Source organism: Salvelinus alpinus, chromosome 13 (genome assembly GCF_045679555.1).
Source record: "Salvelinus alpinus chromosome 13, SLU_Salpinus.1, whole genome shotgun sequence".
Classification (NCBI taxonomy): domain Eukaryota; kingdom Metazoa; phylum Chordata; class Actinopteri; order Salmoniformes; family Salmonidae; genus Salvelinus; species Salvelinus alpinus.
Window position 1 is genome coordinate 14585221 of NC_092098.1, and position 17010 is coordinate 14602230.

The following is a 17010-nucleotide window of genomic DNA, read 5'->3' on the forward strand; positions in this document are numbered from 1 at the left end:
GTGACAGAGACGTTTCCCTCTGTAAACTAGTCGCCTGAGGGTGGCGCCAAAAGAGCAAATAGTGCCCCTTGTGCTTTCCTCTGTTGAATTGGATTCCATTACAATCAAACTAATGCCAAAATATGATACATTGAATATATCAACAACTAAATAATCACATATGTGAGTAAATGGTTTTAGAAGTTTGTGAGAAAAAAAATCATGAGGTTAGGGTACTGACACATTAAATCACACCTGAAACCTATCCATAGAAACTCCCATCGGGAGATCGACTAACACATTTGTGTATGAGCTCAAGTAGCCTAAAATCAATATTAATTTCAGTCACCCTCTGTTTTATCATAAATTGTTGAAGTCCCACCATTATGATTTAGGTAGTAAATCCGTGTTTACGTCTCAAGGGTTCAGCCTGTGGCATCCAGTGATGTGGATGAGAAGTTGCTGAGGCTGAGACAGAGAGCGGAGTTCGGTGGAGCCCCACCTCCTACCACGCTCTTATGCGCGGTCTGGAGAGCAGAGCAAGTGCTGAAAAATTATCCTCACTTGATTTCTCATAACAAATACGTGCTTCGTTTACTCTACGCGGTGACATATTCCGTTTTGTGATTAAGACACGTGTGACATTTGAAATACTTTTAAAAAATATCGTTAAATCTGTATTTCGTGGTGTGTGGGTTTTACGCACGACATTCGCAACGCTTGAGAAACTTGGACTAAAGGGATAGATAGATAGATAGATAGGTTGAAGATGAGTGCATATCTTCGCTAAGGTGCAGTTGCAACATGATTTTAGAGTAGAGAAAAGCAATTGAACGTCGTGGCCAGAAGCATAGAGTTCATGACTATTGGTTATTATCTGTAAAAACGAAATAAATTAATTCTAGCCTGATTTGTGTTCTTTTTCGCGGTCAGAAAAATAGCGTTTTTTTTGACAGTGGTATAGAATGGAAGGCTGCACAATGACATGGGAATGGATTCATCGAATTTGAAGGTAAAGTTATCAATGGTACTAATGGATTTGCTCTCAACTGGTGATTTTTTCGTCGTCGTGATACAGTATTTGGATTGATTCATTGATACTGAGGTTTGAGGGTTCTTTACCTGCCTCTGGGACGACAGAAGGAAAAACCACGAGACAATCGCACCCTAAGAAGTCTTTGGCAAAGGTAAATTAAATATATTGACATACAACCAGAATAATGCTTTCCAAGATAAAAGCATGTGCAGTATGTCATGTTTAAAAGTCAGACGTTTCTTATTAAAGGTTAATTGCCTCTTTCTAAATAGGAAAGTATGTCTGGTGATAAGATATTTTGTTGCTGTATGTATACTTTCTAATACAATATACAGTCAGTCATTAAATATAGCCTAGTGTACATTTAAACACATTTAAAAGATGGGTCATTCAAACCACTCCCCAATAGTTCGTTTTCCTGCGAATCCGATTAACCAGGTGCAATAGCTTGAATCGGACACTTGTTTGACTAAAAGCCCTTAAACGTCTGGAGTCGTCACTCTCTCTTTCTCTATCTCACTCTCTCCCTCCCCGCAGTGAAAGCAAGAGATGCTCTTATCGACCAACTATGCATACTGACCAGCCATACAGGCTATATTCGTTTAGCATCGTCCATCAATATTGCGTTCCCACTTCCCACATATTAAACGTAATTTTGACAGTCTACATGCCTCCAGACGCAGCTCTTCAGTGCGTATATACATTTTTCAGAGACTGAGCGCATTTCTTTAGTGATACACGCATATGCTTTATCCATACCCTCCCAAATATTGACAAGCAGTACACATGGGCAGAGTATGGATAAATATTGCTCCTCATGGTGATTAGTATTATTGTTGTCTTGTCATAAAAAGTAACTATGCATCTAACTTCATATAGATTATTAGAGATTACTGAGAGGCAAGGGAGCAGTATGTTATGCAGTCTATTGGCTTGCTACTCAAATCAATATGAAGTGTATAGACTAGCTCTTCTGGAGATAGATTCTCAGACTAAACAATGGCAGACACGTTGTTGGGTTCCCTTTTCAAGAATTGTGTTTTAATAATTATATTTGTGTGTTTATTGGTGAGCTGCTTCTTGTATGTTTTAGAGTCTGCATAAAGTGATGTGTTTCTGCACATATTAGATGTTAAGCATGGGTATGGCTTGAAGCTAAGGCCAGTGCTTGGGAAGGGATTTTCATCTTGGGCCATTCACACACATTGATTCAATCAGACCGCCATGTCTCTGATGTGCAATCTTCAGACATTGATTTATCAAATTACTTCCAATTTCCATCCATTCCCAAAAACATCACTCAACTACAATGCATATTTCTAAGGTAGACAGTTAAAGTATGTTTGAAACACTTTGCGGGATGAAGGCCTACTGTATGTACACATGCTTATTCATGACTTAACTCAAGCTTTCAATGCATGATATACACAAGCCTTTGAGCTACATTCACATTCTCAAATTCAGCTCTGTGTGTTTGTGACAAAGTGATTTCAACCCTTATACTTCTACGGTAACAAGGTGATTTAAAGAGACATGTATTGCCATATGGCATGAACCCAAGGAATGAAACCATTAGTGGCAGAGCAATATAGGCCTACTGTACTGTGTTTGAAATGGAATCATTGTGAGACAGAGGAATGATGAGTCAGTTAATGATGCATTGCTGCTGAGGCTTATCCCAGAACCTGTTGCAGTCTGATGACCATGATCTGTCAGTGACCAGGCTGTGGGGAAGAGAAAAGGTCACTGCCACCAGGAAGGCTGATGTCACCAGGATGCCTTGTAAAAGCTGTTGATAAAAGCTGCTCGTGCTGCAGCTGATAATGAAAATGGCGGACAAACATCAGGATTAGATCATTCTTATGTCTATAATTGTTCAATGCATGCCAAAGGTTATATTCTCTATGGCATTTTGATGAATGGAGAGCCATGATTCTAGAGCACTTCAACACACGGAATCCCTGGGCTGCAATTATGACCCAGTAATGGCTAGTGCTATGGTTCTTCATACATCTGGACTGGGTTCTTCATACTAGAATGGACATTAACCTTCTTATGATGGTTCAAAGGTCAGCCATGTTGGTCTGGGAGTTGGTCAACCATGGGTTGCCAGTGCTGTAATAAGATATTGTGTAAAACAATGAATGTGAAGAATGCATCTGCAATGTACATGTATGTATGTTAGCTAGCCAGCCAGTTTTAGAGGAATGATTCCAGAATGTAAAAAAATTTACTGCCAATATACCAACATTCCATTCAAATAATGCAGTCAATCCACAGCCATATACTGGCTCAAATCAGTACATGTAAGGACAAGTTGTAAATGCAACAACAAGTACTGATATTGTATCATATAATAGCACTCACAGCTTTCCAAGAAAACACAATCTGAGACATTTATGGTCTGTTTGTATATATTTTTGAAGCTATTTATACAGAAAATGTGTATAAAACCCATATTAGCTGTATTTATAGTTATATGGCTATGTTAGGTGCACAATAATTCAATTAGACAATTTCTGATACATCACATGCCTTACTTTAATTTTCCTTCATATGTAAAGCAGGAAATGCATCAGCTATGCCTCTACTGCCATTCATTTCAATAAGACTGCTTTTGGACTTCTCACTGACCATGATGGCTGCTATTTCGCCCCATTGTGGAACTTTGAGGGTTTATGACATATCCCCTCTAGTAATTTAATAGGATCTCTATGGAGTAGTTGATATTCTTCTTCACATATTTTGTCTCACTCAATATGATAGCAATCCAATGTTGTGCATATTCTGAACTCTTGGATTATGTTTTATTAATGTTTACTTAGAAATATGCTGGAACTGCATGAGTAATTTAATATCACAATTACATCAGAATTATTATTATTATATTATTTTTGGGGGTGAATATAGCACAAGCCATTGACCTCATTACTCGTTCTGGCTTTTCCAAAATTCCAGTGCTGTTGAACTCACCCTCTGTTGAGGAGATACACACAACGTGCAGTGCTGCAGCCCTCAAAAGCACACGTTATTACAGTCCAGGTTGAGTTGTAATTGTGTATCTGCTCTTATCCGTTACCTGAAAGTATACGGACTCTTATCTCAAATGGAAACTGGGCTTAGACTCTTCAGTGGAGTAGTCCACTCATAGGTATGAATAAGCTATGTTTGTTACTCTGTGTATTGCTTCTGGAATTGAGGCTTCCATAGACTCTTATCTGAGGATGAATGTATGACTATAGTCTGAGTTGTGTGTGTGTGTGTGTACCTGATCTGGAGACTGTTGAAAGAATATTGTTGTAATTATCTCCTTGGAAGTGATTATGTGATCACTTCTAATGAGTGTTTGGAGTCTCTTATCTAGAGGAAAGTGTGGTTATGGCTTTATTAAGGAGACATTTTAAAGAACCTCTGAGAGACATTCATTCACTGTATGGAGACTCCTGAAGGGCCATATGACACTTATTGGGAGTGAGTTTTATATGATTAGCCTAACTGAGTGAGTGGTATCTTTTTTTCCCTTTAGTATTTAGGATCTCTTGGGGTCTGTTTTAGATACTGTATGTCATCTGAGAAGCTTTTGAATTGTTTTCACGCAAGTCAGTACAGTACTGCAGTCCAATGCTGCTTTCATCATGCTCCTTTGTAAAGCAACAATTTCAAAGGAGATATTGTTATGGATCATTGCTGTTGAACTTGATGACTGTCTTCCTCATCAATGGTGGACATGGAGGATGAGGGTGATAATGTGCTCTGGGTTAACTAGCTGTCATTGTGTCAATACGTTTATTTGTCTCCATATGTTTGTCACCACAAGCTCATCACATTAACAGGTCTATAGGCTGGAAAAGTAATGTATTCTCTGATCTCCTCCAATTTAGTTTATTTATAAAATCTTAATAGATGGCAACATGTTTAGTTTCTATGTAGCTGTAGTCTTAGGTTTTCAAAAAAACGGTGCTTTATGATGTACTCTTTAAACATGCTTTTACTTCACATGCTATCATTCAAGCCACATCGACTGGAGGCTGCCCTGCAAATGTAAAAAGGACACATCAATAACTAAGCAATTAGTGCATCAATAACGTGCACTTCCAATCTTAACGGATTCAAAGGAATTGGATTTCTAATTGGAATTCTAGACATGCTCATGTTTTGCTGTTTAGTTTTAACATGTATTTGATTTGCTCTGCTTTGGAACATTGTTGCATGCAAAGAGGAGCAGAAAAATACTGGCTTACGGCCAAAAATATATGCAGCTATAGGATCGCTAAATTTGTTCACGCATGCTTTTTGACACACACACGCACACACTCACCCACATACTGTACACACACTTTTTCTATTCTTGTGGGGTCACAGAGTAACATTTATTTCCATTAAAAATCCTATTTTCCCTAAACCTAACCCTAACCCCTAATTCTAACCCAACCGCTAAGGTTAAAGCCTTGTTCTTGTGGGGATGTGGGAAATGTCTCCATGAGGAAGAATTTTCCTTGTTTTACTATCCTTATGGGGACTTTTGGGGATTTCAGGTCGAGACCCCCCCCCCCCCCACACACACACACACACACTCACAAAAAATGTCCTCTCACTGTCAACTGCGTTTATTTTCAGCAAACTTAACATGTGTAAATATTTGTATGAATATAACAAGATTCAACAACTGATACATAAACTGAATAAGTTCCACAGACATGTGACTAACAGAAATTGAATAATGTGTCCCTGAACAAACAGGGGTTCAAAATCAAAAGTAACAGTCAGTATCTGGCGTGGCCACCAGCTGCATTAAGTACTGCAGTGCATCTCCTCCTCATGGACTGCACCAGATTTGCCAGTTCTTGCTGTGAGATGTTACCTCACTCTTCCAAGGCACCTGCAAGTTCCCGGACATTTCTGGGGGGAATGGCCCTAGCTGTCACACTCCGATCTAACAGGTCCCAGACGTCCTCAATGGGATTGAGATCCGGGCTCTTTGCTGGCCATGGCAAAACACTGACATTCCTGTCTTGCAGGAAATCACGCACAGAACGAGCAGTATGGTTGGTGGCATTGTCATGCTGGAGGGTCATGTCAGGATGAGCCTGCAGGAAGGGTACCACATGAGGGAGGAGGATGTCTTCCCTGTAACCCACAGCGTTGAGATTGCCTGCAATGACAACAAGCTCAGTCCAATGATGCTGTGACACACCGCCCCAGACCATGATGGACCCTCCACCTCCAAATCGATCCCGCTCCAGAGTACACGCCTCGGTGTAACGCTCATTCCTTCGACGATAAACGCAAATCCGACCATCACCCTTGGTAAGACAAAACCGCGACTCGTCAGTGAAGATCACTTTTTGCCAGTCCTGTCTGGTCCAGCGACGGCTGGGTTTGTGCCCATAGGCGACGTTGTTGCCGGTGATGTCTGGTGAGGACCTGCCTTACAACAGACCTACAAGCCATCAGCCCAGCCTCTCTCAGCCTATTGCGGACAGTCTGAGCACTGATGGAGGGTGTGTGTTCCTGGTGTAACTCGCCAGTTGTTGTTGCCATCCTGACCTGTCCCGCAGGTGTGAAGTTCAGATGTACCGATCCTGTGCAGGTGTTGTTACACGTGGTGCCACTGCGAGGACGATCAGCTGTCCGTCCTGTCTCCCTGTAGCGCTGTCTTAGGCAACTCACAGTACGGATATTGCAATTTATTGCCCTGGCCACATCTGCAGTCCTCATGCCTCCTTGCAGCATGCCTAAGGCACGTTCACGCAGATGAGCACGGACCCTGGGAATCTTTCTTTTTATGTTTTTCAGAGTCAGTAGAAAGGCCTCTTTAGTGTCCTAAGTTTTCAGAACTGTGACCTTAATTGCCTACCGTCTGTAAGCTGTTAGTGTCTTAACGACCGTTCCACAGGTGCATGTTCATTCATTGTTTATGGTTCATTGAACAAGCATGGGAAACAGTGTTTAAACCCTTTACAATGAAGATCTGTGAAGTTATTTGGATTTTTACGAATTATCTTTGAAAGACAGGGTACTGAAAAAGGGACGTTTCTTTTTTTGCTGAGTTTACATACTAACATACAATAGCAGTCAAACGTTTGGTCACACCTACTCATTCAAGGGTTTTTCTTTAATTTGTACTATTTTCTACATTGTACAATAATAGTGAAGACATCAAAACTATGAAATAACACATATGGAATCATGTAGTAATCCAAAAAAATCGATTTTAGATTCTTCAAAGTAGCCACCCTTTGCTTTGATGACAACTTTGCACACGCTTCGCAATCTCTCAACCAGCTTCACCTGGAATGCTTTTCCAACAGTCTTGAAGGAGTTCCCACATATGCTGAGCACTTGTTGGCTGCTTTTCCTTCACCCTGCGGTCCAACTCATCCCAAACCATCTAAATTGCGTTGAGGTCGGGTGATTGTGGCGGCCAAGTAATCTGATGCAGCACTCCATCACTCTCATTCTTGGTCAAATAACCCCTACACAGCCTGGAGGTGTGTTTAGGGTCATTGTCCTGTTGAAAAACAAATGATAGTCCCACTAAACACAAACTAGATGGGATGGCATATCGCTGCAGAATGCTGTGGTAGCCATGCTGGTTAAGTGTGCCTTGAATTCTAAATAAATCACAAACCGTGTACCCAGCAAAGCACCCCCACATCATAACACCTCTTCCTCCATGCTTCACGGTGGGATCCACACAAGCGGAGATAATCCGTTCACCTACTCTGCATCTCACAAAGGCACGGCGGTTGGAACCAAACATTTCTAATTTGGACTCATTTCACTGAAGGGCAGATTTCCACTGGTCTAATGTCCATTGCTCGTGTTTCTTGACCCAAACAAGTCTCTTTTTCTCATTGGTTTCCTTTAGTATTGGTTTCTTTGCAGCAATTCAACCATGAAGGCCTGATTCACGCAGTGTCCTCTGAACAGTTGATGTTGAGATGTGTCTGTTACTTGAACTCTGTGAAGCATTTATTTGGGCAGCAATCTGAGGTGCAGTTAACTTTAATGAATTTATCCTCTGCAGCAGAGGCAGCTCTGTCTTCCTTTCCTGTGTCGGTCCTCATGAGAGCCAGTTTCATCATAGTGCTTAATGTTTTTTTTTACTGCACTTGAAGAAACGTTCAAAGTTCTTTACATTTCCCAGAATGACTGACTTTCACGTCTTACAGTAATGCTGGACTGTCATTTCTCTTTGCTTATTTGAGCTGTTCTTGCCATAATCTGGACTTGGTCTTTTACCAAATAGGGCTTTCTTCTGTATACCACCCCTACCTTGTCACAACACAACTGATTGGCTCAAATGCATTAATAAGGAAAGACATTCCACATTCCATTAACTTTTAACAAGGCACACCTTTTAATTGAAATGCATTCCATGTGACCACCTCATGAAGCTGGTTGAGAGAATGCCAAGAGTGTGAAAATCTGTCATCAAGGCAAAGGGTGGCTACTTTGAAGAATGTAAAATCTATAATCTATTTTAATTTGTTCAACACTTTTTTTGTTACTACATGCATTATTTCATAGTTTTGATGTCTTCACCATTATTGTACAATGTAGAAAATTGTAAAAATTAATAAAAACCGTTGAATGAGTAAGTGTGTTCAAACTTTTGACTGGTGCTGTGCATACATACATACATACATACATACATACATACATACATACATACATACATACATACATACATACATACATACATACATACATACTGTCACGTTCTGACCTTAGTTCCTTTTTTATGTCTTTATTTTAGTTTGGTCAGAGCGTGAGTTGGGGTGGGCATTCTATGTTGTTTTTCTATGTTTTGTTCTGTTGTTCTATTTCTATGTGTTTGGCCTAGTATGGTTCTCAATCAGAGGCAGGTGTCAGTTATTGTCTCTGATTGAGAGCCATATTTAGGTACCCTGTTTTCCTTTGTGTTTTGTGGGTGGTTGTTTCCTGTGTCTGTACCATACGGGACTGTTTCGATTTTCGTTTGTTCATTCACGTTGTTATTTTGTATTTTTGTAGTGTTCAGTTTTATATATTAAAATGGGAACTTACCACGCTGCACATTGGTCCGATATCTCTTACTCTTCCTCAGAAGAAGAGGAAAGTCGTTACACATACATACATACATACATACATACATACATACATACATACATACATCAGCATGCAAAGGCTATAAGGAAGTGTGCTGGAGCACTACAACTATTTAAACCACCCCAATGAACTGTCTCATCCTCTCAAGTTACAGCGAGAACTCTTCTCACACATTAAATAATTAAAGTCTAAAATCATTTGCAGTCTGAAAAATAGTGAATTCTTTTGCTTGGGGAATATGGATCAAAGCAGACGCTAAACTAGCGGGTAGTGATTAATGGGGTGGCGTAGCAGGTTAGAAATCAAACATGAACATTACAGTGTGTAAATTAGCCCATAACAGCAGAGTCGGATGGAGATCTCATCTGCTCAAAAGTAAAGCTGTATTTTCTGATAAGGCGTAGGCCAGGTTACAGATCAGCAACATGTTCAACATGAAGCCAAACACTGGTGTGCTGCTGCCTCTGGGAGACTCTGGGTGCTGCAGCTGGAGCCTTAGGTGGGTCAGACCTCTCTAGTATTAGATCAGTCAGATGATGCATTTTCAGTCTTGTCTTTATATCATATCGTCAAGGTTTCGTAACATACTGTATGGTTTGTTCAACAGTGTTTTTTTTGTGGTGTTGCATCCACAAGCTGCTTCTATACACATTTAATGATGTCTAGGAGGCTCAACCTTGAACCATGGCACTGTACTAGGTCTTTGAGGCTCTGCATTGGATTATACAGCTCCCGTAATGCACACTGGGCCTCTCTCACTTTATCTTCTGTGTAACTCTGTCTGGAAATCAATTCTTTAAAAAATATATATATTCATCGTAGCGCTTAAACAAGTTTTCAATACTGGCTGTTGCCGTTTTGAATATCCTCAGCACTGTGCTGAAGATTTGTTTTAGTGAATGAAAACAGTTACAAACTGCTGCAAAAGCTCAATTTGGTTTTAATTAATGTGGCAAAAATAAGGAGGGGAAATCACCCAACATGCCGGACTGTTGTTACACGATTCCACATTTAGATGAATGACATTATCATCCCTATTTGTTAAATTGTTCCTTTCAAAATAGAAGATTGGGTGCTCATTGCTTTATAAATTCCCTGTAAGTCACTAAGTCGGTGGAGAAAATCTCCACCATCTGAACCATTGCTTTTCAAGCATGGCAAAACTGGTCCTTGGGAGAAACATGTTATGCTCATTGTTCATGTTTCCTGGGTTTTGTCCTGTTGACAGGGGAAAGATAATCCTTGCTCTCTTAACAAGGATATTATCTATTCCACTGTGGAGAGCTTGTTTTTGGTAAATATGCCACATATGATGAATCGTTCCTTGTATTGTCATTGCAGAAGAAACATTATTTTCACATACCTGGGAGAATACATTTTTTTCACTTACGTTAAAATCCCTAGAATTATAAAACATCTTAATTAAACACCAACGAATATACTATATATATATATAGTATCAACAGTTTCCCGTGTGTATCAAGAATAGTCCACCACCCAAAGGACACCCAGCCAACTTGACACAACTGTGGGAAGCATTGGAGTTTAAATGGGCCAGCATCACTGTGGAATGCTTTTGACACCTTGTAGAGTCCATGCCACGATGAATTGAGGCTGTTCTGAGGGCAAAAGGGCGGGGAGTGCAACTCAATATTCCAAAAATGTTCTTAATGTTTTGTACACTCAGTGTATATATACATACTGTATGTATAACTATGGCTGTTGATTAACTATGTTGTTTCAGAGCACATTCAACATAACCGATAAACCTTAAGCCCAAGTATAGTTTTTCATCTTTAATGTGTTATTTTTTTATTTTATTTTTTTTGCTGGCAGGTAATCTGGTGACGGACTTCATGGAACTGCACTTGGGAGCAGTTCTGTTGTGGGTCCTGGTGTTGGACTGCTGTGGTTGGGCTGAGGCTGGTATCCTCTACCGGGTCCAGGAGGAGCAGCCTCCCAGCACGCTGATAGGCAGCCTGGCATCAGACCAGGGCCTGCCAGACTCTGGTCACTTGTACAAGCTGGAGGTGGGCTCTCCGTACCTACGTGTGGATGGGAAGACAGGGGACATCTTCACCACAGAGATCCCCATAGACAGGGAGACACTGAGGGACTGCCGCAGTATTGTCAGGGGCAAGCCCTGCTTCCTGGAGTTCGAAGTGTCCGTCACAGACCTAATCCACAACCAGAGCCCCAGGCTCATTGAGGGCCGCATCGAGGTCCAGGACATCAACGACAACACGCCGCAGTTCCCCTCCCCCGTGCTCACCATCTCTGTCCCAGAAAACACCCACTTGGGCGCTCTGTTCTCCATCCCCCTGGCCACAGACAGGGACTCGGAGAGGAACGGGGTGGCCGACTACGCCCTCACCGCTGGGCCAGACGCGGCGACGCTCTTCGGCCTGCAGGTGGCGGAAGACAGGGGGGAGAAGCTGCCCCAGCTCATCGTCCTGGGCAGTCTGGACCGGGAGCTCAAGGATTCGTATGACCTGACAATCAAAGCTGTGGACGGAGGTAACCCCCAGCGCTATAGCAGTGCCTTGCTGAGAGTGGTGGTTGCTGATGCTAACGACAATGCTCCGAAGTTTGAGAAGGCCACGTACGAGGCAGAGGTTTCAGAAAACAGCCCTGTGGGACACTCTGTTTTGCAGGTAAAACATGATTTTAATATTGCAGAGTGATCAATGTGTTGTGTACGCTACTGTATAGATTGGATACAACTTTGACCGTGAGAAGACTAAGTGTTTTATATCCACAACTCATTAGGGTCCAACATGCGATGCTGGGTTTCTAGATTTTTACCATGATGAAATGCCTGAATGAAGTTACTGAATTTGCAATTTCACAGTGTAGTCTTATTGAACTGCTGCCAAAAGCAGCAAAGCTTGGCCAATTTATTGAACGTTTTTTGAACAATTAGCCCACTCACTAAAGTTTCTTCCCGAGCGGGTATTTTGGTTGACAGTTTTTAAGTCAAATAAACCCTCAGTGTACATTTATTTTCATTACACATGTGTCTCTCTGAAGCTAGGATGGTGTGTTTTCATATTATGGCAAGATATGTTTATAATATGCACATTTAGACTCCCTTGCTTATTGGCCTCTTGCTGTAAACTAACTTCAATGACATCGGGCTGTAAACCTAAACCCCTTACCCATACCTCCATATGCTAACATAATCCCTGAATTCTTACCCTGATCCCAACCTCTAACCTAATCCCTTGTCTCTGATTGCAGGTGAAAGCCAATGACTCAGACATGGGCCCCAATGGAGAGATAGAATATACGCTACACCAGGCATTAGATCCAGTGCCAAAACTCCTGAGAATTGATCGCTCCAATGGCATCATCTATGTCAAAGGGCCCTTGGATCGGGAAGAAATCAGCGATTTGACATTCTACGTAGTGGCCAGAGACAAAGGTCCCCAACCCAAAAGCTCCAAGACCTTTGTGACAATCCAGGTGACTGACCAGAACGACAATTCCCCTGCTGTGGAGATCCGTGGGATCGGTCTGGTGACCCACAGTGACGGGGTGGCCAACATATCAGAGGACATGCCAGTGGGCACGGCGGTGGCCCTCGTCCAGGTGTCTGACAGGGATGAGGGGGAGAATGCAGTGGTCACCTGTGTGGTGGCGGGGGACGTGCCCTTCCAACTGCGCCCGGCTAGTGACTCGTCCACTAACAAGAGGAAGTACTTTCTGCAGACTACAACCCCCTTGGACTATGAGAGGGTCAGGGAATACCGTGTGGAGATTGTGGCTGTTGACTCTGGCAACCCAGCTCTTTCCAGTACTAACTCATTGAAGGTGCAGGTGACTGATGTTAACGACAACTCCCCAGTGTTTTCCCCAACCCTGTTTGAGGTTGCGTTTGCAGAGGAGAACCAGCCAGGGGACAAGGTTGTGGACGTGGTTGCCACGGACGCTGATAGCGGAACTAACGCCGAGCTGGTCTACAGCATCGTAGCAGACACATCTACCAGGGGCCTGTTTGAGATTGACCCCAATTCAGGAGAGGTGAGGGCACGGAGCTCACTGGACAGAGAGCATAAAGAACGCTATGAGTTCCGGGTCACTGCGTCCGATAAAGGTTCTCCCAGTCACAGAGGAACAGCCACGGTCGTGGTCAAGGTGCTTGACCGCAATGACAACGACCCCAAGTTTATGCTAAGTGGCTACAGCTTCTCTGTTCTGGAGAACATGCCCCCACTCAGTGCCGTTGGCATGGTGACTGTGCTGGATATGGATCAGGGAGAGAATGCCAGAGTGCAGCTCTCTGTGGAGCCAGACGGAGGGAAGTTTGTGATTCAGAATGGAACAGGAACCATCCTGTCCAGCATCTCCTTTGACCGGGAGAAGGAGAGCAGCTACACCTTCCGTCTGAAGGCTGTAGACGGGGGAGAGCCTCCCAGGTCCTCCTATGTAGGCGTTACCATCAATGTCCTGGATGAAAATGACAATGATCCTGTGGTCACCAAGCCCTCCAACTCCTCCTTCAGACTCCTGTCCCCTCTAGCTGCCCCAGAAAGCCGTGTGGAGCTAGTGGAGGCTGAAGACCTGGACACTGGGCCCAATGCAGAAATGGTCTTCAGCATCACTGGAGGAAACCCTTATGAACTCTTCAGCATCTCCTCCACTACTGGGGAAATCACCCTGGCCAAGGAGCTGACCCGGAAACATGGTGGGCTCCATCGCCTGGTGGTGAGGGTGAGTGATGTGGGCAAACCCGCACGCCACGCCACTGCCATGGTGCACATCTACGTCAATGAGACGATTGCTAACGTCAGCCTGGTGGAAGCACTGGTGGGACACAGTCTCTACACCCCTCTGGAGACAGACATTGCTGGTGACCCTGACTACGGCCTGGCAGCCCAGCGCAGTAATATTGTGTACGGAAGCCTGGCGGGAGTGGCGGGTGTTGTCATGGTGATCGTAGTGGTGGTGTTTATCCGCCACCGCATTCAGCGGGAGACGAAGAGCGGCTACCAGGCTGGCAAGAAGGAGAACAAGGACCTTTACGCCCCCAAGCAAGGGCCAAAGAATGGCAAAGGCAAGAGGGGCAGGAAAGGAAAGCCCTCCAAGTCCCCTAAGCCCTTGGGAGAGGAGGAGGAGGTCAGTCTCCAGAAGAGTCTCAAGTTCAACCTGGATGGGGTCAACGACAGCCCCAGGATCCACCTGCCCCTGACATACCCCCCAGGCAGCCCTGACCTTGGCAGACACTACCGCTCCAACTCTCCCCTACCATCCATCCAGCTGCAGGCCCAGTCTCCCTCGGCCTCCCAGAAGCACCAGGCAGTCCAGGACCTCCCTGCAACCAATACCTTCGTAGGGACTGGAGGAGACGACAATTCAACAGGCTCAGACCAGTACTCGGATTATAGCTACAAGGCCAGCCAGCCAAAGTACAACAGCAAGCAGGTAAGAGCCAGAGCTTCGAAAGCGAAACAATTATTTGTTTAAATTGCCTGTGACAAAGGTAGGAGGTGGTGTGTTGTTAGTGGAGTGGCTGTGATATTTAAGGCTATGGATGGGGGCCATTAACGTTGGAAATTCCACCCCAAAAATAATCAAGCAGCCGTTTCAGAATGTTGTTGGCTACCTGCTTTTTATTGCCTGATTTACACACACAATCAGTAACTAAAAAAGGCTTTAGTAATTAGGAAAACTTCCATCCACTTGGAGGGAGAAAGGGCACATGGGAGTAATAAGAAACAGCTTTTGGACTCCTCTTTTACCGGGGTGGAGACGAGTCTGCCTCTCCTTCTCCCCCCTCTTCCCCCTCTTCCCATGGATTCATTAATCTAGCTGGTGAACGGAGGAGGTGAGGAAGAGGGCGAGGTTCATGTCTGAGTGACTTACTCTTACACTTCTGCTTGATCTCACACCCTGTGGTCCATACAGGTCACATGCTCTTATCTTCTCACTGCACTGCACTCCACTTCACTTGGCTTGGCTCTGACCCTTCTACCATTGCCATGGAAACAGAAATATTAATAGTCTCAGAGAGGATTAGAATGCAAAAATAAATTAGGGAGAGTATGTCTGCATGTCTCTGTGCATATATGTGTGCTTGCTTGAATGACTGATTGTGTGCCCTTGTGTGTGTGTGTGTATCTACAAGTGTCTATTAGCTTAACCTGACCTGCGCGGTACAATATGTTCAAGAAATTATCCTATTCTTCAGGAGAAATGGGTGACTGGGCTCTGAATATGTGTGGGACACTTTGAGGATAAGGAAGCTTATCTCCAGCACCCAGTCAGTCACCACTGGTTGGCTAGTGCCTGGTGGGTAATTTCAGCAGATGTTGTCTGACAGCTTGGACAATTGCGAGCCCCTGTGGGTTAAGAGAGTCAGTAGTGTGTACAGTCACCACTGTCTCAGTGATGGACAGCATATACGAGCAAAGTGACAATGAACTGTAGCCCTGCAGTGGGTTTGCATGTTTGGGTCTATGTGAGTAAGTCTGTATTTCCAGGTGGGCTTTGTGTTTGGGTTGTATTTGAGGATATAAATGTCTAATCTAGCTATATGCTACTGCTAGTGTCTGTGTTGTGTGCACCTGTGCATCAAGCTAGCCTCCTCACCTCTCTCTGTTTGTGTTTCTCTGCATGAGTGTGTAAAGTGTTTCAAAACATGTGTGAGTTGATAGAAAGGTGCCGCAAAAACACGGACAGATGTTAAAACTCATGTGACATACCTCAGCAGATGTTACCTCATGTATGGCATCCCCTCTCCCATCAGGAAGAACAGATTGACCAAAATAAATAATAAAGTTGCTGCCTATTGGAGTGACAGATGTGGAGTGGAGAGCTTACTCTAGTCAACCATGCTGGTCTAAACAATGACTCACATTTTCAGTGGGGATGTGTTCAGGTGTCTGTGACTAGAACTGAGCTTCCCAACGATTCTTGGCAGTGCTGAATGTAAACACACTGGTGCTACCATTCGCTGTCAGCACATATTCATATCTCTGGCAGTTTCACCTCTTCTCTTTTTAGACCTAGCTCCAATAACTGGATGTAGGAGGGTGTTTCTCAAAATGCATACTGCCATGCTCTGAGCATGAAAATTGGAGCACGGGAGTGTCGTAGTATGTCCAAATCAAAGTACAGTATGCGAAACGGAGCACGGCTAGCACTTCTCTAATGCGTACTACATATTTTGCAGCATGCATCAATTCAAGCTTCAACAGAAAGTATGCACAGAAAAATGATGCAACCAAGTAAAAAATGCCGGACATTATTTGAGCTGAAGTGAGAGACTTCGGAATGATATGTTGCCTATTCACATCTCATATGATGCCTGACTACAATATTTTATCTTGATACATTATCTTGATACCTGCCTACAATAGCTATGGACTTGTGTAAATTGCAAGCCCATAGTAAGTCAATAGGGCGAACTGACTAGCTACTACTGTTAGCTAGCCAAATAGCCACAAAGAATTATTAGCTAGCTAGCTAGCCACAAAGAATCTACCCATTCATTTTAGGTCCTGTTTGCCTGTTAAACTATATGGTTAGCTACATTATTATGATTCACATATAGCTAGCTGATAGTTAAACTTTTGCTTTGTGTATATCTTGTTTCGTTTCTATTGCGATTGTCCTGGCTGGAAGAAGGTTCAGTGAATGGGTAAGTCCATAGTAAATCAATAGCGCTAACTGGCTAGCTAGCTAGCCACTAAGAATTGGCAGCTAGCTACCCACGAATAATGTACATCTAACTTGCATAACATAAGTTTTAGGTAATTTGTGACGGTTAACTAGTTGGCTAGCTAGATTATTACGATTCACATAGAGCTAGCAGATAATTATGAAGTAAAATATTTGCTTTGTTATATGTTGTTTTTTCTCGATTGTTGCCATTGTCCTGGCTGGAAGAAGGTTCAGTG

At 43.3% G+C, this 17010-nt stretch overlaps 1 protein-coding gene across 2 annotated transcripts in view; it reads left to right on the plus strand.

The window, feature by feature from the left end:
• Window positions 1-464: 464 nt before the first annotated feature.
• The window catches only part of LOC139537177 (protocadherin-1-like), a 95655-nt gene continuing 79109 nt past the window's right edge, over window positions 465-17010 (plus strand). Inside the window, exons 1-3 of one of the 2 annotated variants that reach the window (XM_071338191.1) lie at window positions 465-1166; window positions 10946-11763; window positions 12350-14533. In XM_071338191.1, coding sequence (XP_071194292.1) covers window positions 10966-11763; window positions 12350-14533 — 2982 coding nt within the window. In that variant the 5' untranslated portion in view covers window positions 465-1166; window positions 10946-10965. The remainder of the gene's footprint in view (window positions 1167-10945; window positions 11764-12349; window positions 14534-17010) is intronic. The other variant, XM_071338190.1, reaches the window with a different exon arrangement.